General features: G+C 41.9%; 1 protein-coding gene across 2 annotated transcripts in view; it reads right to left on the bottom strand.

Moving 5' to 3' along the window:
* Positions 1-17,641, bottom strand: part of LOC106612141 (actin-binding LIM protein 3) — a 123,904-nt gene that overhangs the window by 2,044 nt on the left and 104,219 nt on the right. For both annotated transcript variants that reach the window (XM_045724179.1, XM_045724180.1), the window contains exons 17-20: positions 3,020-3,049; positions 2,724-2,776; positions 826-895; positions 704-711 (exon numbers count right to left, since the gene is read on the bottom strand). In XM_045724179.1, the coding sequence (XP_045580135.1) occupies positions 704-711; positions 826-895; positions 2,724-2,776; positions 3,020-3,049 (161 nt within the window). The remainder of the gene's footprint in view (positions 1-703; positions 712-825; positions 896-2,723; positions 2,777-3,019; positions 3,050-17,641) is intronic.

The raw sequence follows: 17,641 nt of genomic DNA, 5'->3' as shown, positions 1-17,641 counted from the left end.
CAGAGGTGTTCTATAGAATGAGATGATTATTGGCGGCCCATCCATTTACTCTCTCTCAGCAAGTCTCTCTTAACCTCTCCTCATACGGACTGGAAGCAGAATTTGGAATTTGTGACACAAAGTTTATCAAAAGGTCAGGATGGGCTGAGAGAAATGTCCAGTGACCTCTTGACCCGGAAGCTCTTTGTTATGTTAGTACATGTCCTGTTAGAATTCTTTAAGAATGCATTCTTCCTTCCTCTCTCCCTTGAAGGAAATTCCTAATCTGACATAGCTGGGTGAAAGCAATTTCTTAAAGTTATTAATTTGTGTTAGATAAGTGATTACTTCAAGGAAGGGAGGAGGAAAGGGTGTGTTTTTAAAGTATTCAAACGACCCCAGGTCCTGACTGTGGAAGCTGCCCTGTGACCTACAGTATGACCCTTTGACTAGGGCAGACCAGAGCAGGATGCCATAACTCTACTGCTGCTTCCTCTGGTAGGGTCATTGAGCCAGGAGTGAGAGAGAGCAGCTATACTGTCCCATAGTGTCCTATTGCCTTTGTATGAACAAACCCCAGTCTTTGTGATCCAGTAGGAATTGTTTTTCTCCCCACCAGTGGTTCCTCACACACCACTTAGAGAACAGTCTTACATCCTTCTGATTATTGTAGCCTACTGCTTGACAGTCCACTCCACTTTACAATCAACTTTCAGACCCTTACCTTGTATTCTGTAGAAGAGAAAAATAGGAAAAATATCTGATTACAATCATGCAGTAAGGAAATACCACAATGTTATAAATGTATTGAGACCTGAAAACAGGGTGGTTATACAGCACTCCTACCTCTGGTTCCCCAGTTGACATCACTACTGCCGTCATACTGTTGGCAGTAGTCTGGGGCTGCACTCTGGGGCTGCAGGGATACACATAGAGACATGTTAGTGATGCTACAGCTGTGTTTGTCAAGTAAGCTTCCATGACAACTAGAAGGTAAGCTTGAATTATTGCCTTCTACAGTATGTACAGTGAGGGAAAAAAGTATTTGATCCCCTGCTGATTTTGTACGTTTGCCCACTGACAAAGAAATTATCAGTCTATAATTTTAATGGTAGGTTTATTTGAACAGTGAGAGACAGAATAACAACAAAAAAATCCAGAAAAACGCAGGTCAAAAATGTTATAAATTGATTTGCATTTTAATGCGGGAAATAAGTATTTGACCCCCTCTCAATCAGAAAGATTTCTGGCCCCCAGGTGACTTTTATACAGGTAACGAGCTGAGATTAGGAGCACACTCTTAAAGGGAGTGCTCCTAATCTCAGTTTGTTACCTGTATAAAAGACACCTGTCCACAGAAGTAATCAATCAATCAGATTCCAAACTCTCCACCATGGCCAAGACCAAAGAGCTCTCCAAGGATGTCAGGGACAAGATTGTAGACCTACACAAGGCTGGAATGGGCGACAAGACCATCGCCAAGCAGCTTGGTGAGATGGTGACAACAGTTGGTGCGATTATTCGCAAATGGAAGAAACACAAAAGAACTGTCAATCTCCCTCGGCCTGGGGCTCCATGCAAGATCTCACCTCGTGGAGTTGCAATGATCATGAGAACAGTGAGTAATCAGCCCAGAACTACACGGGAGGATCTTGTCAATGATCTCAAGGCAGCTGGGACCATAGTCACCAAGAAAACAATTGGTAACACATTGCGCCGTGAAGGACTGAAATCCTGCAGCGCCCGCAAGGTCCTTCTGCTCAAGAAAGCACATATACATGCCCGTCTGAAGTTTGCCAATGAACATCTGAATGATTCAGAGGACAACTGGGTGAAAGTGTTGTGGTCAGATGAGACCAAAATGGAGCTCTTTGGCATCAACTCAACTCACCGTGTTTGGAGGAGGAGGAATGCTGCCTATGACCCCAAGAACACCAACCCCACCGTTAAACATGGAGATTGAAACATTATGCTTTGGGGGTGTTATTCTGCTAAGCGGACAGGACAACTTCACCGCATCAAAGGGACGATGGACGGGGCCATGTACCGTCAAATCTTGGGTGAGAACCTCCTTCCCTCAGCCAGGGCATTGAAAATGGGTCATGGATGGGTATTCCAGCATGACAATGACCCAAAACACACGGCCAAGGCAACAAAGGAGTGGCTCAAGAAGAAGCACATTAAGGTCCTGGAGTGGCCTAGCCAGTCTCCAGACCTTAATCCCATAGAAAATCTGTGGAGGGAGCTGAAGGTTCGAGTTGCCAAACGTCAGCCTCGAAACCTTAATGACTTGGAGAAGATCTGCAAAGAGGAGTGGGACAAAATCCCTCCTGAGATGTGTGCAAACCTGGTGGCCAACTACAAGAAACGTCTGACCTCTGTGATTGCCAACAAGGGTTTTGCCAACAAGTACTAAGTCATGTTTTTCAGAGGGGGTAAAATACTTATTTCCCTCTTTAAAATGCAAATCATTGTATAACATTTTTGACATGCGTTTTTGTGGATTTTTTTGTTGTTATTCTGTCTCTCACTGTTCAAATAAACCTACCATTAAAATTATAGGCTGATCATTTCTTTGTCAGTGGGCAAACGTACAAAATCAGCAGGGGATCAAATACTTTTTTCCCTCACTGTAAAGAATTTTTGGTTGCTGTCTCCAAAAAATTGGTCTCTCTGTCGAAAGATACTTTAATCTCAATAGATTTGACCATAACTGTAAAAATAAAGAATAGTATAGTGGTCACCCTGTTGACACTGTTCCGCCTGTATCCTGGTAGAGAGGCTGACTTGTATGAATCTAGGAAACAGGAACGCAATCAATCAATCCAGGTAATTTATAAAGCCCTTTTTACAGAAGTTGTCATAATTTCTTTACAGTTGGGGGTCATATATACATGTCAAAATATCAGAGCAGCTCAGGAAAGACATGCACGACCACCTGAATGTGCCTTCATGTCTCTCTCATCAATACACAGTAGAGGGCAATGTTCACAAACATATAGATTTCATGAATGTAATGCTGTTTTACTGTTGTACTCACCATTGTCTAGGCTGTAATTGGATCGAGGAGCTGAAAGAGAGAAAGAGGAGAAAACAGGATTACTGAAAGAGTGAGAGAGAGAGACAGAGAGAGAGAGAGAACGAGAGAACAAGGCAATCAAACAAGCTAAGCGTCAGTATAGAGACAAAGTAGAGTCGTAATTCAACGGCTCAGACATGAGAGGTATGTGGCAGGGTCTACAGTCAATCACGGACTACAAAAAGAAAACCAGCCCCGTCGCGGACCACGATGTCCTGCGCCCAGACAAACTAAACAACTTCTTTGCTCGCTTTGAGGTCAATACAGTGCCAACGACACGGCCCGCTACCAAAACCTGCGGGCTCTCCTTCACCGCAGCCAACGTGAGTAAAGCATTTAACCTCTCTAGGGTAGGTGACACCAAATCGTCCCACCTACGTAACAGCCAGTGTAATCCCGTGGCGCGTTATTCAAAAACCAAAAAAATGCAGAAACTTCCATTTTTCAAACATATGACTATTTTACACCATTTTAAAGACAAGACTCTCGTTAATCTAACCACATTGTCCGATTTCAAAAAGGCTTTACAACGAAAGCAAAACATTAGATTATGTCAGCAGAGTACCCAGCCAGAAATAATCAGACACCCATTTTTCAAGCTAGCATATAATGTCACATAAACCCAAACCACAGCTAAATGCAGCACTAACCTTTGATGATCTTCATCAGATGACAACCCTAGGACATTATGTTATACAATACATGCATGTTTTGTTCAATCAAGTTCATATTTATATCAAAAACCAGCTTTTTACATTAGCATGTGACTAGCATGTGACTAGCATTCCCACCGAACACTGCCGGTGAATTTACTAAATTACTCACGATAAACGTTCACAAAAAGCATAACAATTATTTTAAGAATGATAGATACAGAACTCCTCTATGCACTCGATATGTCCGATTTTAAAATAGCTTTTCGGTGAAAGCACATTTTGCAATATTCTCAGTAGATAGCCCGGCATCACAGGGCTAGCTATTTAGACACCCAGCAAGTTTAGCACTCACCAAAGTCAGATTTACTATAAGAAAAATGTTATTACCTTTGCCGTCTTCGTCAGAATGCACAAATGTTGGTTTGGTTCAAAATAATCCATAGTTATATCCAAACAGCAGCGTTTTGTTCGTGCGTTCAAGACACTATCCGAAAGGGTAAATAAGGGTGACGAGCATGGCGCAATTCGTGACAATTTTTTTTAAAATATACCATTACCGTACTTCGAAGCATGTCAACCGCTGTTTAAAATCAATTTTTATGCAATTTTTCTCATAAAAAAGCGATAATATTCCGACCGGGAATCTGCGTTTAGGTAAACAGACTAAAGAAAATAAAGCATTCGGTCGACTCGGGCACGCGCCTAAGCCCATAGTACTCTGATCGGCCACTTGCCAAAAGCGATAATGTGTTTCAGCCAGAGGCTGCCTCGATATCGTTCAGCTTTTTCCCGGGCTCTGAGAGCCTATGGGAGCCGTAGGAAGTGTCACGTTATTGCAAAGATCCTCAGTCTTCAATAAAAAGAGCCCAGATGAAACACAACTTGTCAGACAGGCCACTTCCTGCATGGAATCTCTCAGGTTTTGGCCTGCCATTTGAGTTCTGTTATACTCACAGACACCATTCAAACAGTTTTAGAAACTCCAGGGTGTTTTCTATCCAAAGCCAATAATTATATGCATATTCTAGTTACTGGGCAGGAGTAGTAACCAGATTAAATCGGGTACGTTTTTTATCCGGCCGTGTCAATACTGCCCCCTAGCCCTAACAGGTTAACTTCTTATGGCTTGGGGGCGCTATTTTCACATCCGGATGAAAAGTGTGCCGAAAGTAAACTGCCTGCTACTCAGGCCCAGAAGGTAGTATATGCATATAATTGGTAGATTTAGATGGAAAACACTCTAAAGTTTCTAAAACTGTTTGACTAAAGTCTGTGTGTATAACAGAACTGATTTGGCAGGTGAAACCCTGAGCACAATCCATCCAGGGAATTTATTTTTTGAGGACAATCTGCTTTCCATTGGTTTTCTATGGCAAGGCTGTTTTTATAGAAATATGCTTGCAGTTCCTATAGTTTCCACTAGATGTCAACAGTCTTTAGAAATTGGTTGATGTTTTTCTTTAGAGAAATTAAGAAGTAGCCCTGTTATTTTCCTGTGTCACCACAGGTACACTCTAATGTTTTGGGGCGCACGACCTGGAACGTGCTTTCTTTGTTTTCATTCCGGTATTTAACACAGTTTATCCCGTCTTAAATTTGATCGATTATTTACGTAAAAAAATACCTAAAGTTGTATTAGGAAAGTTGTTTGAAATGTTTGGACAAAGATTACAGGTAACTTATGAGATATTTTGTAGTCATGTAGCGCGAGTTGGAACCAGTGTTTTTCTCGATCAAATGCACCAAATAAATGGACATTTTGGATATATAACGACGGAATTAATCAAAAAAAAGGACCATTTGTGATGTTTATGGGACATATTGGAGTGCCAACAGAAGAAGCTCGTCAAAGGTAAGGCATGAATTACATCTTTATTTCTGAGTTTTGTGTTGCGCCCTGCGGGTTTAATTATGATTGTCTGTCTTTGTTTGATGGGGTGCTGTCCTCAGATAATAGCATGGTTTGCTTTCACCATAAAGCCTTTTTAAAATCTGACACTGCGGCTGCATTAACAACAAGTGTAGCTTTAATTTGGTGTATTGCATGTGTGATTTCATGAAAGTTTAATATTTATAGTAATTTAATTTGAATTTGGCGCACTGCCATTTCAACAGATGTTGTCAAATCGATCCCGCTAAAGGGATTTGATCCATAAGATCAAATCCTTTTAGCGTGTTAACCCTCGCAAGGCTGCCGGCCCAGACGGCATCCCTAGAGGCGTCCTCAGAGCATGCGCAGACCAGCTGGCTGGTGTGTTTACGGATATATTCAATCAATCCTTATCCCAGTCTGCTGCTCCCACATGCATCAAGAGGGCCAGCATTGTTCCAGTTCCCAAGAAAGCTAATGTAACTTAACTAAAGGACTATCGCCCCCTAGCACTCACCTCCGTCATCATGAAGTGCTTTGAGAGACTAGTCAAGGATCATATCACCTCCACCCTACCTGACACCCTAGACCCACTCCAATTTGCTTACCGCCCCAATAGGTCCACAGACGACGCACCGCAATCACACTGCACACTGCCCTAACCAACCTGGACAAGAGGAATACCTATGTAAGAATGCTGTTCATCGACTACAGCTCAGCATTTAACACCATAGTACCCTCCAAACTCGTCATTAAGCTCGAGACTCTGGGTCTCGACCCCGCACGGTGCAACTGGCTCCTGGACTGCTGCCCCCAGGTGGTGAGGGTAGGAAACAACATCTCCACCCCGCTGATCCTCAACACTGGGGCCCCACAAGGGTGCGTTCTCAGCCCTCTCCTGTACTCCCTGTTCACCCATGACTGCGTGGCCATGCACGCCTCCAACTCAATCATCAAGTTTGCAGACGACACTACAGTGGTAGGCTTGATTACCAACAACGACGAGACGGCCTACACGGAGGAGGTGAGGGCCCTCGGAGTGTGGTGTCAGGAAAATAACCTCACACTCAACGTCAACAAAACAAAGGAGATGATCGTGGACTTCAGGAAACAGCAGGGGCTGCACCCCCCAATCCACATCGACGGGACAGTAGTGGAGAAGGTGGAAAGTTTTAAGTTCCTCGGCATACACATCACGGACAAACTGAAATGGTCCACCCACACAGACAGCGTGGTGAAGAAGGCGCAGCAGTGCCTCTTCAACCTCAGGAGGCTGAAGAAATTCGGCTTGTCACCAAAAACACTCACAAACTTTTACAGATGCACAATCGAGAGCATCCTGTCGGGCTGTATCACTGCCTGGTGCAGCAACTGCTCCGCCCACAACCGCAAGGCTCTCCAGAGGGTAGTGAGGTCTGCACAACGCATCACCAGGGGCAAACTACCTGCTCTTCAGGACACCTACACCACCCGATGTCACAGGAAGGCCAAAAAGATCATCAAGGACAACAACCACCCGAGCCACTGCCTGGTCACCCCGCTATCATCCAGAAGGCGAGGTCAGTACAGGTGCATCAAAGCTGGGACCGAGAGACTGAAAAACAGCTTTTATCTCAAGGCCATCAGACTGTTAAACAGACATCACTAACATTGAGTGGCTGCTGCCAACATACTGACTCAATATCTAGCCACTTTAATAATTAAAAATGGGATGTAATAAATGTATCACTAGTCACTTTAATCTATGCCACTTTATATAATGTTTACATACCCTACACTACTCATCTCAAATGTATATACTGTACTCTATAGCATCTACTGCACCTTGCCTATGCCATTCGGCCATCGCTCATCCATATATATTTTTATGTACATATTCTTATTCATTCCTTTACACTTGTGTGTATAAGGTAGTTGTTGTGAAATTGTTAGGTTACTTGTTAGATATTACTGCATGGTCGGAACTAGAAGCACAAGCATTTTGACTACACTCGCATTAACATCTGCTAACCCTGTGTATGTGACAAATAAAATCTGATTTTCTTTGAAGGGAGAGAGAGACAGACAGAGAGAGAGAAAGACACAGAGAGAGAGAGAAAGAGACAGAGAGAGAGTCGAGAGAGAGACAGAGACAGTGAGAAAGAGAGAAAGAGAGAGAGAGAGAACCTCCTAAGAAATTTGACAAAGGCCTTCATTCAGCTAGAGAAGAGTTTCACCACAGAGTTTCTAAACCCAGAGGCACAACATTGTGAGACTTCTGGGGAAACGCTTGCAAAACAGACCAGGCCAGGGTTAGTTGTTAACTTTCTCTGAATCTAAAGGCACTAGCTAGATTCGAGTCAATATCTTATGTAGTTGAAAATGTTATTACTCCAACCTCATGAATTGAAACTGACCCGTTTCAATTTTTGTTAATATACCAATCCCTCTGCAGTGTTTCTGGTCTGAGCCCACCCCATCCTAGTCCCCTCCCATTCCCTTCCTTCTGAGCTTATTTAACGAGAGACAGAAGAATGAGAAGCATGTCACCTCTTACTATTCAGGAATAAACCACAATATGGGACACCAGCTGAGAGGGTTCAGGAGAGGAGAGATAGATATCGAGTGAGAGAGCGAGAGAGCGAGAGAGCGAAAGAGAGAAAGAAAGAAAGAAAGAAAGAAAGAAAGAAAGAAAGAAAAAGAAAGAGAGAGAGGGAGAGAGAAAAATTATCATGAAGTGAGCTAAGGGCATAGACTCTCCGTCTAAACGTACATTATAAAGTCACCACAATCTGACTGGGGAAAAAAATTACAGTTTCAGAGGCAAAGTCACTGGTTTCTCTCAATCTTGTTGAACGCTGCCGAAACCTTAACTAAAGACCTCGGTTTAAAAGCTGACAGTGTTTTTATACACTTTTATATATATTTAATCCTGCGGATCTTTTTCGGCCAAATAGCTGTGAGCGCTGCTATCTGTCCTGGGATCTCTCCAGATTCCGTATAGGGGGAGAGACGCGTAAGCCCAGCTTGCCTAGCTGGCTCAGCAGTCTCAAATGGAGGCCGCTATTAAACGTTTCCAACGTTGCAGGAGCTGTGTTTACTTTACTTTGTTCCTGGGACAATGTGGACCGTGCTGACTTTCAATGCAGCAACTGCTTGCTTGTGGAAGACTACAGGAGCGAAGTAGCTACTCTTAGTAAGCAAGTAGCAAACCTACACAAGCTACTGGGGAACCCACACCAACCTACTTTTTATTTTTCTTCCACCCCAGTAGCCGGACGCCGCTCTGGTCTGGTGGAAGTTTCACCGCCATGGCGGGTCTCCACAGCCCCATCCCTGAAGGGGTCTCCCCCTTCCCTGGAGAACGGAGCTGTTCTTGACCCAACCAACCAGCCATGGAGGTACGTCACTCGCCGTGAAAGTCAAAGAAGGCGTCCTCTGGCAATGGGGTCTCCATGGAGATGTCCATGGAGAACTGACACAGACCAGAAACAGCTTTGCCGCTCTGGATTCAGAGGTTCCGGCGCCTTTGTCCTTGGTGCCTTCCCAATCAAGATCGGATCCGGAGGTACCTGTGTCTTCATCCTCGGTTCTGTCTCCCTATCCGGTGGCTTCTACCTCGGGTTCAGATCCTCGAAGCTCCCAGCCTCACCAGTCCGTGAGGCTGCCTGAGAGACCGGCCCATTGAACAACATCAGCAGATCTGGTGAGAAACATCTCGGTCCCCAAGGCAAAAACCCTGTGCTTGTCACGCCCTGATCGGTTTCACCTGTCTTTGTCATTGTCTCCACCCACCTCCAGGTGTGACCTGTTTTCCTCATTAGTCCCTGGGTACTTAATCCTGTGTTCACTGCTTGTCTGTTGCCAGTTCGTTTTGTTTGTCAAGTCAACCAGCGTGTTTTTCCCATTCTCCTGCTTTTTCCTTCTCTCTGTTTTACTAGTCTCCCGGTTGTGACCCTTGCCTGTCTGAACTCTGAACCCGCCTGCCTGACCATTCTGCCTGCCCTGACCTCGAGCCTGCCAGCCACTCTGTACCTTCTGGAATTTGACCTGGTTTTGATCTTTTGCATGTCCATGACCAGTCTCAGGCCTACCCCTTGGAATATAATAAATATCAGAGACTAATCATCTGCCTCCCGTGTCTGCATCTGGGTCTCGCCTTGTGCCCTTATAGTGCTACCCAGGAGCACGAGTACAGGACATAACAAGGCTGCTTCCGACTGTTCTACCACAGATGCCGGGAGCTGACACTGCCGTAGTCCATGTGGGGTCAAACGACATCAGGAGGGCTAGCTCGGAACATTTGACAATGGATTTTAAAGAACTGATTTTAGCATTAAAAAACGTTAAAAAAAGTCCAATAATTTCAGGTCGAGTACCATCGTTGTGCCACGGGTGTGAAAGATTCAGCAGACTGCTGGCATTACACATCTAGCTAAAAGACTACTGTAGCTCTGCTGGAGTCACTTTTATTGATAACTTTGTCACCTTCTGGAAACAGAAGATACTCTACAGGAATGACGGAGTCCATCCAAATCATCTTGGCTCCTGGACTCTGTCCACGCATTTCAAGGCTGCGTTGAAACAATGACTGGTCAATGATCCAAGACCAGCTCAGTTAATCCCTACCATTGTGACAATGAGTCGTCATAATGCTGCATCAAATGTACATGATCTTAGGGGCATTGGCAAACACAATGTAAGTCATTTATTTTATGTACCTCTAATTGAACTGAATACATCTGTTTATCCTACAGCTGTTGTAAGCAGTAATCATGAGCCTATAAAACAGGAGTTACACGGTTAGCACTGAGGTGGTGTGCAATAGTAGGAAGACTCCAATGTAAATAACATGAGTAAGTCTACCTCTGATAAGCTTCCCAGTAAAGCATTAAAAACAATCAAGCAACCTAGAAAGTGCTAAAAATAGCCCATATTAACATATGTAGCCTAAGAAACAAGGTCCATGAAGTCAATAACTTGCTTGTAACAGATGACATTCATATTCTATCTCTGAAACTCACTTAGATAATACCTTTGATGATACAGTGGTAGCAATACATGGTTCTAACATTTACAGAAAACACAGAAATGCCACGGAGGCGGTGTTGCGATCTATGTTCAGAACCACATTCCTGTAAAGCTTAGAGACGATCTAATGTTAAATACTGTTGAAGTAATATGGCTACAGGTTCATCTGCCTCACCTAAAGCCCATTCTTGTGGGAAGCTGCTGAAGACCACCAAGTGCTAACAGTCAGTATCTGGATAACATGTGTGAAATGCTTGATAATGTATGTGATATCATCAGAGATGTATATTTTCTGGGTGAATATTGACTGGCTATCATCAAGCTGCCCACTCAAGAAAAAACTTGAAACTGTAACCAGTGCCTGCAACCTGGATCAGGTTGTCAGTCCACCTACCAGGGTAGTTACAAACAGCACAGGAATTAAATCATCAACATGTATTGATCACATCTTTACTAATGCTGCAGATATTTGCTTTAAAGCAGTATCCAAATCCATAGGATGTAGTGATCACAATTTATTAGCCATATCTAGGAAAACCAAAGTTCCAAAGGCTGGGCCTAATATATTATATGAGGTCATACAATAAGTTTTGTAGTGATTCATATGCTGATGATGTAAAGAATATTTGCTCGTCTATGATGTGTAATGAGGAGCAACCAGACACTGCACTTGACGCATTTATGAAACTACTTATTCCAGTTATTAACACAAAAACCATAAATACAGCTAAAATTAACCTGTTAGGGCTAGGGGGCAGTATTTGCACGGCTGGATAAAAAAAATGTACCCGATTTAATCTGGTTACTAATCCTACCCAGTAACTAGAATATGCATATACTTATTATATATGGATAGAAAACACTCTAAAGTTTCTAAAACTGTTTGAATGGTGTCTGTGAGTATAACAGAACTCATTTGGCAGGCAAAACCCTGAGACATTTTCTGACAGGAAGTGGATACCTGATGTGTTGTATTACCTTTAAACCTATCCCATTGAAAAACACAGGGGCTGAGGAATATTTTTGGCACTTCCTATTGTTTCCACTAGATGTCACCAGCCTTTACAAAGTGTTTTGAGTCTTCTGGAGGGAGATCTGACCGAACAAGAGCCATGGAACGATGATGGCCCATTAGACACCTGGCGCGCGAGTTCATGTTGGGTACCCTCGTTCCAATACGTTATAAAAGAGTATGCATTCGTCCACCTTGAATATTATTCATGTTCTGGTTAAAAAAGGCCCTAATGATTTATGCTATACAACGTTTGACATGTTTGAACGAACGTAAATATATTTTTTCCCCTCGTTCATGACGAGAAGTCCGGCTGGCTTAGATCATGTGCTAACAAGACGGAGATTTTTGGACATAAATGATGAGCTTTTTTGAACAAAACTACATTCGTTATGGACCTGTGATACCTGGAAGTGACATCTGATGAAGAGAATCAAAGGTAATGGATTATTTACATAGTATTTTCGATTTTAGATCTCCCCAACATGACGTCTAGTCTGTATCGCAACGCGTATTTTTCTGGGCGCAGTGCTCAGATTATTGCAAAGTGTGATTTCCCAGTAAGGTTATTTTTAAATCTGGCAAGTTGATTGCGTTCAAGAGATGTAAATCTATAATTCTTTAAATGACAATATAATATTTTACCAATGTTTTCTAATTTTAATTATTTAATTTGTGGTGTTGACTTGACTGCCGGTTATTGGAGGGAAACGATTTCCTCAACATCAATGCCATAGTAAAACGCTGTTTTTGGATATAAATATGAACTTGATAGAACTAAAAATGCATGCATTGTCTAACATAATGTCCTAGGAGTGTCATCTGATGGAGATTGTAAAAGGTTAGTGCATCATTTTAGCTGGTTTTATGGTTTTGGTGACCCTGTCTTTGAATTGACAAAACATTACACACAACTCTTGTAAATGTACTGTCCTAACATACTCTAAATGTATGCTTTCGCCGTAAAACCTTTTTGAAATCGTAAAACGTGGTTAGATTAAGGAGATGTTTATCTTTCAAAGGGTGTAAAATAGTTGTATGTTTGAAAAATTTGAATTTTGACATTTATTTGGATTCAAATTTGCCGCTCTTGAAATGCACCTGCTGTTGATGGAGTGCACCACGGGGGGGACGCTAGCGTCCCACCTAGCCCATAGAGGTTAAGCACTAACCTTTGACGATCTTCATCAGATGACACTCCTAGGACTCAATGTTACACAACACATGTATGTTTTGCTCGATAAAGTCATATTTATATCCAAAAACCCCATTTTACATTGGCGCGTGATGTTCAGAAAATATTTTTCATCCAATCTGCCGGTGAATCAGCACAACAATTTACAAAAATACTCATCATAAACGTTGATAAAATATTAAACTGTTATTCAAAGAATTATAGATAAACATCTCCTGAATGCAACCGCTGTGACAGATTTTAAAAAGCTTCACGAGGAAAGCACACTTTGCAATAATCTGAGTACTTCGCTCAGAAAAATACATCACTCAATACAGATTCCCGCCATTTTGGAGTCATCTAAAATCATAAATAGCATTATAAATATTCACTTACCTTTGATGATCTTCATCAGAAGGCACTTCCAGGAATCCCAGGTCCACAATAAATGTTGTTTTGTTCGATGAACTCCATAATTTATGTCCAAATACCTCCTTGTTGTTAGTGTGTTCAGTAAGCTACTCCAAATGTAGGAAGCGCGCCCAAAATTTCACGACGAAACGTCAAAAAAAGTTATATTTACGTTCGTTGAAACATGTCAAACATTGTATAGCATCAATCTTTAGGGCCTTTTTAACATAAAACTTCAATTATATTCCAACCGGACAATTCCAATGTCTTGAAAAATGTTATGGAACACAGCTACCTCATCACGTGAATGCGTGCCACAAAACTCATGTCATTTTCTGAGTCACCAACTTCCCGGCCATCTTGTTCGCTCTGTGTTCACCGCAAATGCCTGGAACTAGGTTCTAAAGACTGTTGACATCTAGTGGAAGCCTTAGGAAGTGCAAAATGAACCCTAAGTCACTGTGTGTTAGATAGGCAATGACTTGAAAAGACTACAAGCATCAGATTTCCCACTTCCTGGTTGGATTTTTCTCAGGGTTTTGCCTGAAATATGAGTTCTGTTAAACTCAGACATCATTCTAACAGTTTTAGAAACTTCAGAGTGTTTTCTATCCAAATCTACTAATAATATGCAAATATTTGACTCTGGGCCCGAGTATTAGGCGAGAATACTGTCCCCTATACCTTCACAGGTTAACCTCTATGGGCTAGGTGGGACGCTAGCGTGCCACCCGTGGTGCACTCCATCAACAGCAGGTGCATTTCAAGAGCGGCAAATTTGAATCCAAATAAATGTCAAAATTCAAATTTTTCAAACATACAACTATTTTACACCCTTTGAAAGATAAACATCTCCTTAATCTAACCACGTTTTACGATTTCAAAAAGGTTTTACGGCGAAAGCATAAATTTAGAGTATGTTAGGACAGTACATTTACAAGAGTTGTGTGTAATGTTTTGTCAAGTCAAAGACAGGGTCACCAAAACCATAAAACCAGCTAAAATGATGCACTAACCTTTTACAATCTCCATCAGATGACACTCCTAGGACATTATGTTAGACAATGCATGCATTTTTAGTTCTATCAAGTTCATATTTATATCCAAAAACAGCGTTTTACTATGGCATTGATGTTGAGGAAATCGTTTCCCTCCAATAACCGGCAGTCAAGTCAGCGTCACAAATTAAATAATTAAAATTAGAAAACATTGGTAAAATATTATATTGTCATTTAAAGAATTATAGATTTACATCTCTTGAACGCAATCAACTTGCCAGATTTAAAAATAACCTTACTGGGAAATCACACTTTGCAATAATCTGAGCACTGCGCCCAGAAAAATACGCGTTGCGATACAGACTAGACGTCATGTTGGGGAGATCTAAAATCGAAAATACTATGTAAATAATCCATTACCTTTGATTCTCTTCATCAGATGTCACTTCCAGGTATCACAGGTCCATAACGAATGTAGTTTTGTTCAAAAAAGCTCATCATTTATGTCCAAAAATCTCCGTCTTGTTAGCACATGATCTAAGCCAGCCGGACTTCTCGTCATGAACGAGGGGAAAAAATATATTTACGTTCGTTCAAACATGTCAAACGTTGTATAGCATAAATCATTAGGGCCTTTTTTAACCAGAACATGAATAATATTCAAGGTGGACGAATGCATACTCTTTTATAACGTATTGGAACGAGGGTACCCAACATGAACTCGCGCCAGGTGTCTAATGGGACATCATCGTTCCATGGCTCTTGTTCGGTCAGATCTCCCTCCAGAAGACTCAAAACACTTTGTAAAGGCTGGTGACATCTAGTGGAAGCAATAGGAAGTGCCAAAATTTTCCTCAGCCCCTGTGTTTTTCAATGGGATAGGTTTAAAGGTAATACAACACATCAGGTATCCACTTCCTGTCAGAAAATGTCTCAGGGTTTTGCCTGCCAAATGAGTTCTGTTATACTCACAGACACCATTCAAACAGTTTTAGAAACTTTAGAGTGTTTTCTATCCATATATAATAAGTATATGCATATTATAGTTACTGGGTAGGATTAGTAACCAGATTAAATCGGGTACATTTTTTTATCCAGACGTGCAAATGCTGCCCCCTAGCCCTAACAGGTTAACCTGTTAGGGCTAGGGGGCAGTATTGACACGGCTGGATAAAAAACGTACCCGATTTAATCTGGTTACTACTCCTGCCCAGTAACTAGAATATGCATATAATTATTGGCTTTGGATAGAAAACACTCCAAAGTTTCTAAAACTGTTTGAATGGTGTCTATGAGTATAACAGAACTCAAATGGCAGGTCAAAACCTGAGAAGATTCTGTACAGGAAGTACCCTGTCTGACCATTTCTTGGCCTTCTTTGCCATCTCTATCCATTACAAAGGATCTCTGCTGTTACATGACACTTCCTACGGCTCACATGGTCTCTCAGAAGGCAGCAAAAAGCTGAATCGTGGCTTTGCAGGCTCTGGCTGAAAAAAGTAGCGCGTTTGGGTAGTGGCTGGTTACAGTACTGTGAGACTCAGGCTCGTGCCCGCGTCGACAGAATGCTTTGTTTTCTTTCCTCTGTTTACCTAAACGGAGATTCCCGGTCGGAATATTATCGCTTTTTTACGAGAAAAATGGCATAAAAATTGATTTTAAACAGCGGTTGACATGCTTCAAAGTACGGTAATGGAATATTTAAAAAAAAATTGTCACGAATTGCGCCATGCTCGTAACCCTGATTTACCATTTCGGATAGTGTCTGGAACGCACGAACAAAACGCCGCTATTTGGATATAACGATGGATTATTTTGGACCAAACCAACATTTGTTATTGAAGTAGCAGTCCTGGGAGTGCATTCTGACGAAGACAACAAAGGTAATCAAACTTTTGTAATAGTAAATCTGATATTGGTCAGGGCTAAACTTGGTGGGTGTCTAAATGGCTAGCCGTGATGGCTGGGCTATCTACTGAGAATATTGCAAAATGTGCTTTCACCGAAAAGCTATTTTAAAATCGGACACCTCGATTGCACAAAGGAGTTCTGTATCTATAATTCTTAAAATAATTGTTATGTTTTTTGTGAACGTTTATCGTGAGTAATTTAGTAAATTGTTAGTGAATTCGCCGGAAGTTTGCGGGGGGTATGCTAGTTCTGAACGTCACATGCTAATGTAAAAAGCTGGTTTTTGATATAAATAGGAACTTGATTGAACAAAACATGCATGTATTGTATAACATAATGTCCTAGGATTGTCATCTGATGAAGATCATCAAAGGTTAGTGCTGCATTTAACTGTCTTCTGGGTTTTTGTGACATTATATGCTAGCTTGAAAAATGGGTGTCTGATTATTTCTGGCTTGGTACTCTATTGACATAATCTAATGTTTTGCTTTCGTTGTAAAGCCTTTTTGAAATCGGACAACGAGAGTCTTGTCTTTAAAATGCTGTAAAATAGTCATATGTTTGAGAAATTGAAGTAATAGCATTTCTAAGGTATTTGAAAATCGCACCACGGGATTCAACTGGCTGTTGCGTAGGTGGGACGAATTCGTCCCGCCTAGCCCAGAGAGGCTAAGAATAGTAAAGCCCCCTTTACTGGCTCAAATAGCCTACCAATCAGCCTGTTACCAACCCTTAGTAAACTTCTGTAAAAAATGGTGTTTTACCATATTCAATGCTATTGCACAGTAAACAAATTGTCACGATCGTCATATAAATAATTGGACCAAGGCGCAGCGTGAGTAGAGTTCCACATTTTAACCTGTTATGGCTAGGGGGCAGTATTTTCACGGCTGGATAAAAAACGTACCCGATTTAATCTGGTTACTACTCCTGCCCAGTAACTAGAATATGCATATAATTATTGGCTTTGGATAGAAAACACCCTAAAGTTTCTAAAACTGTTTGAATGGTGTCTGTGAGTATAACAGAACTCAAATGGCAGGCAAAAACCTGAGAAGATTTCATGCAGGAAGTGGCCTGTCTGACAAGGTGTCGTTCTTCTTGTCTCTGTTTATTGAAGAGTGAGGATCTTAGCTGTCCCGTGACACTTCCTACGGCTGCCATAGGTTCTCAGAAGGCTGCAAAAAGCGGAATCGTGGCTTTGCAGGCTCTGGCTGAAACAAAGTAGCGCGTTTGGGTAGTGGCTGGTTACAGTACTGTGAGACTCAGGCTCGTGCCCGCGTCGACCGAAAGGTTTGTTTTCTTTCCTCTGTTTAGCTAAATGGACATTCCCGGTCGGAATATTATCGCTTTTTTACGAGAAAAATGGCATAAAAATGGATTTTAAACAGCGGTTGACATGCTTCGAAGTACGGTAATGGAATATTTAGATTTTTTTTGCCACGAATTGCGCCATGCGCGCGACCCTTCTTTACCATTCGGATAGTGTCTGGGACGCACGAACAAAACGCCGCTATTCGGATATAACGATGGATTATTTT

This window comes from Salmo salar, chromosome ssa09 (genome assembly GCF_905237065.1).
Source record: "Salmo salar chromosome ssa09, Ssal_v3.1, whole genome shotgun sequence".
NCBI classification, from domain to species: domain Eukaryota; kingdom Metazoa; phylum Chordata; class Actinopteri; order Salmoniformes; family Salmonidae; genus Salmo; species Salmo salar.
The sequence above is the reverse complement of the archived record's forward strand: the minus strand, read 5'-3'. Positions and strand labels throughout refer to the sequence as shown.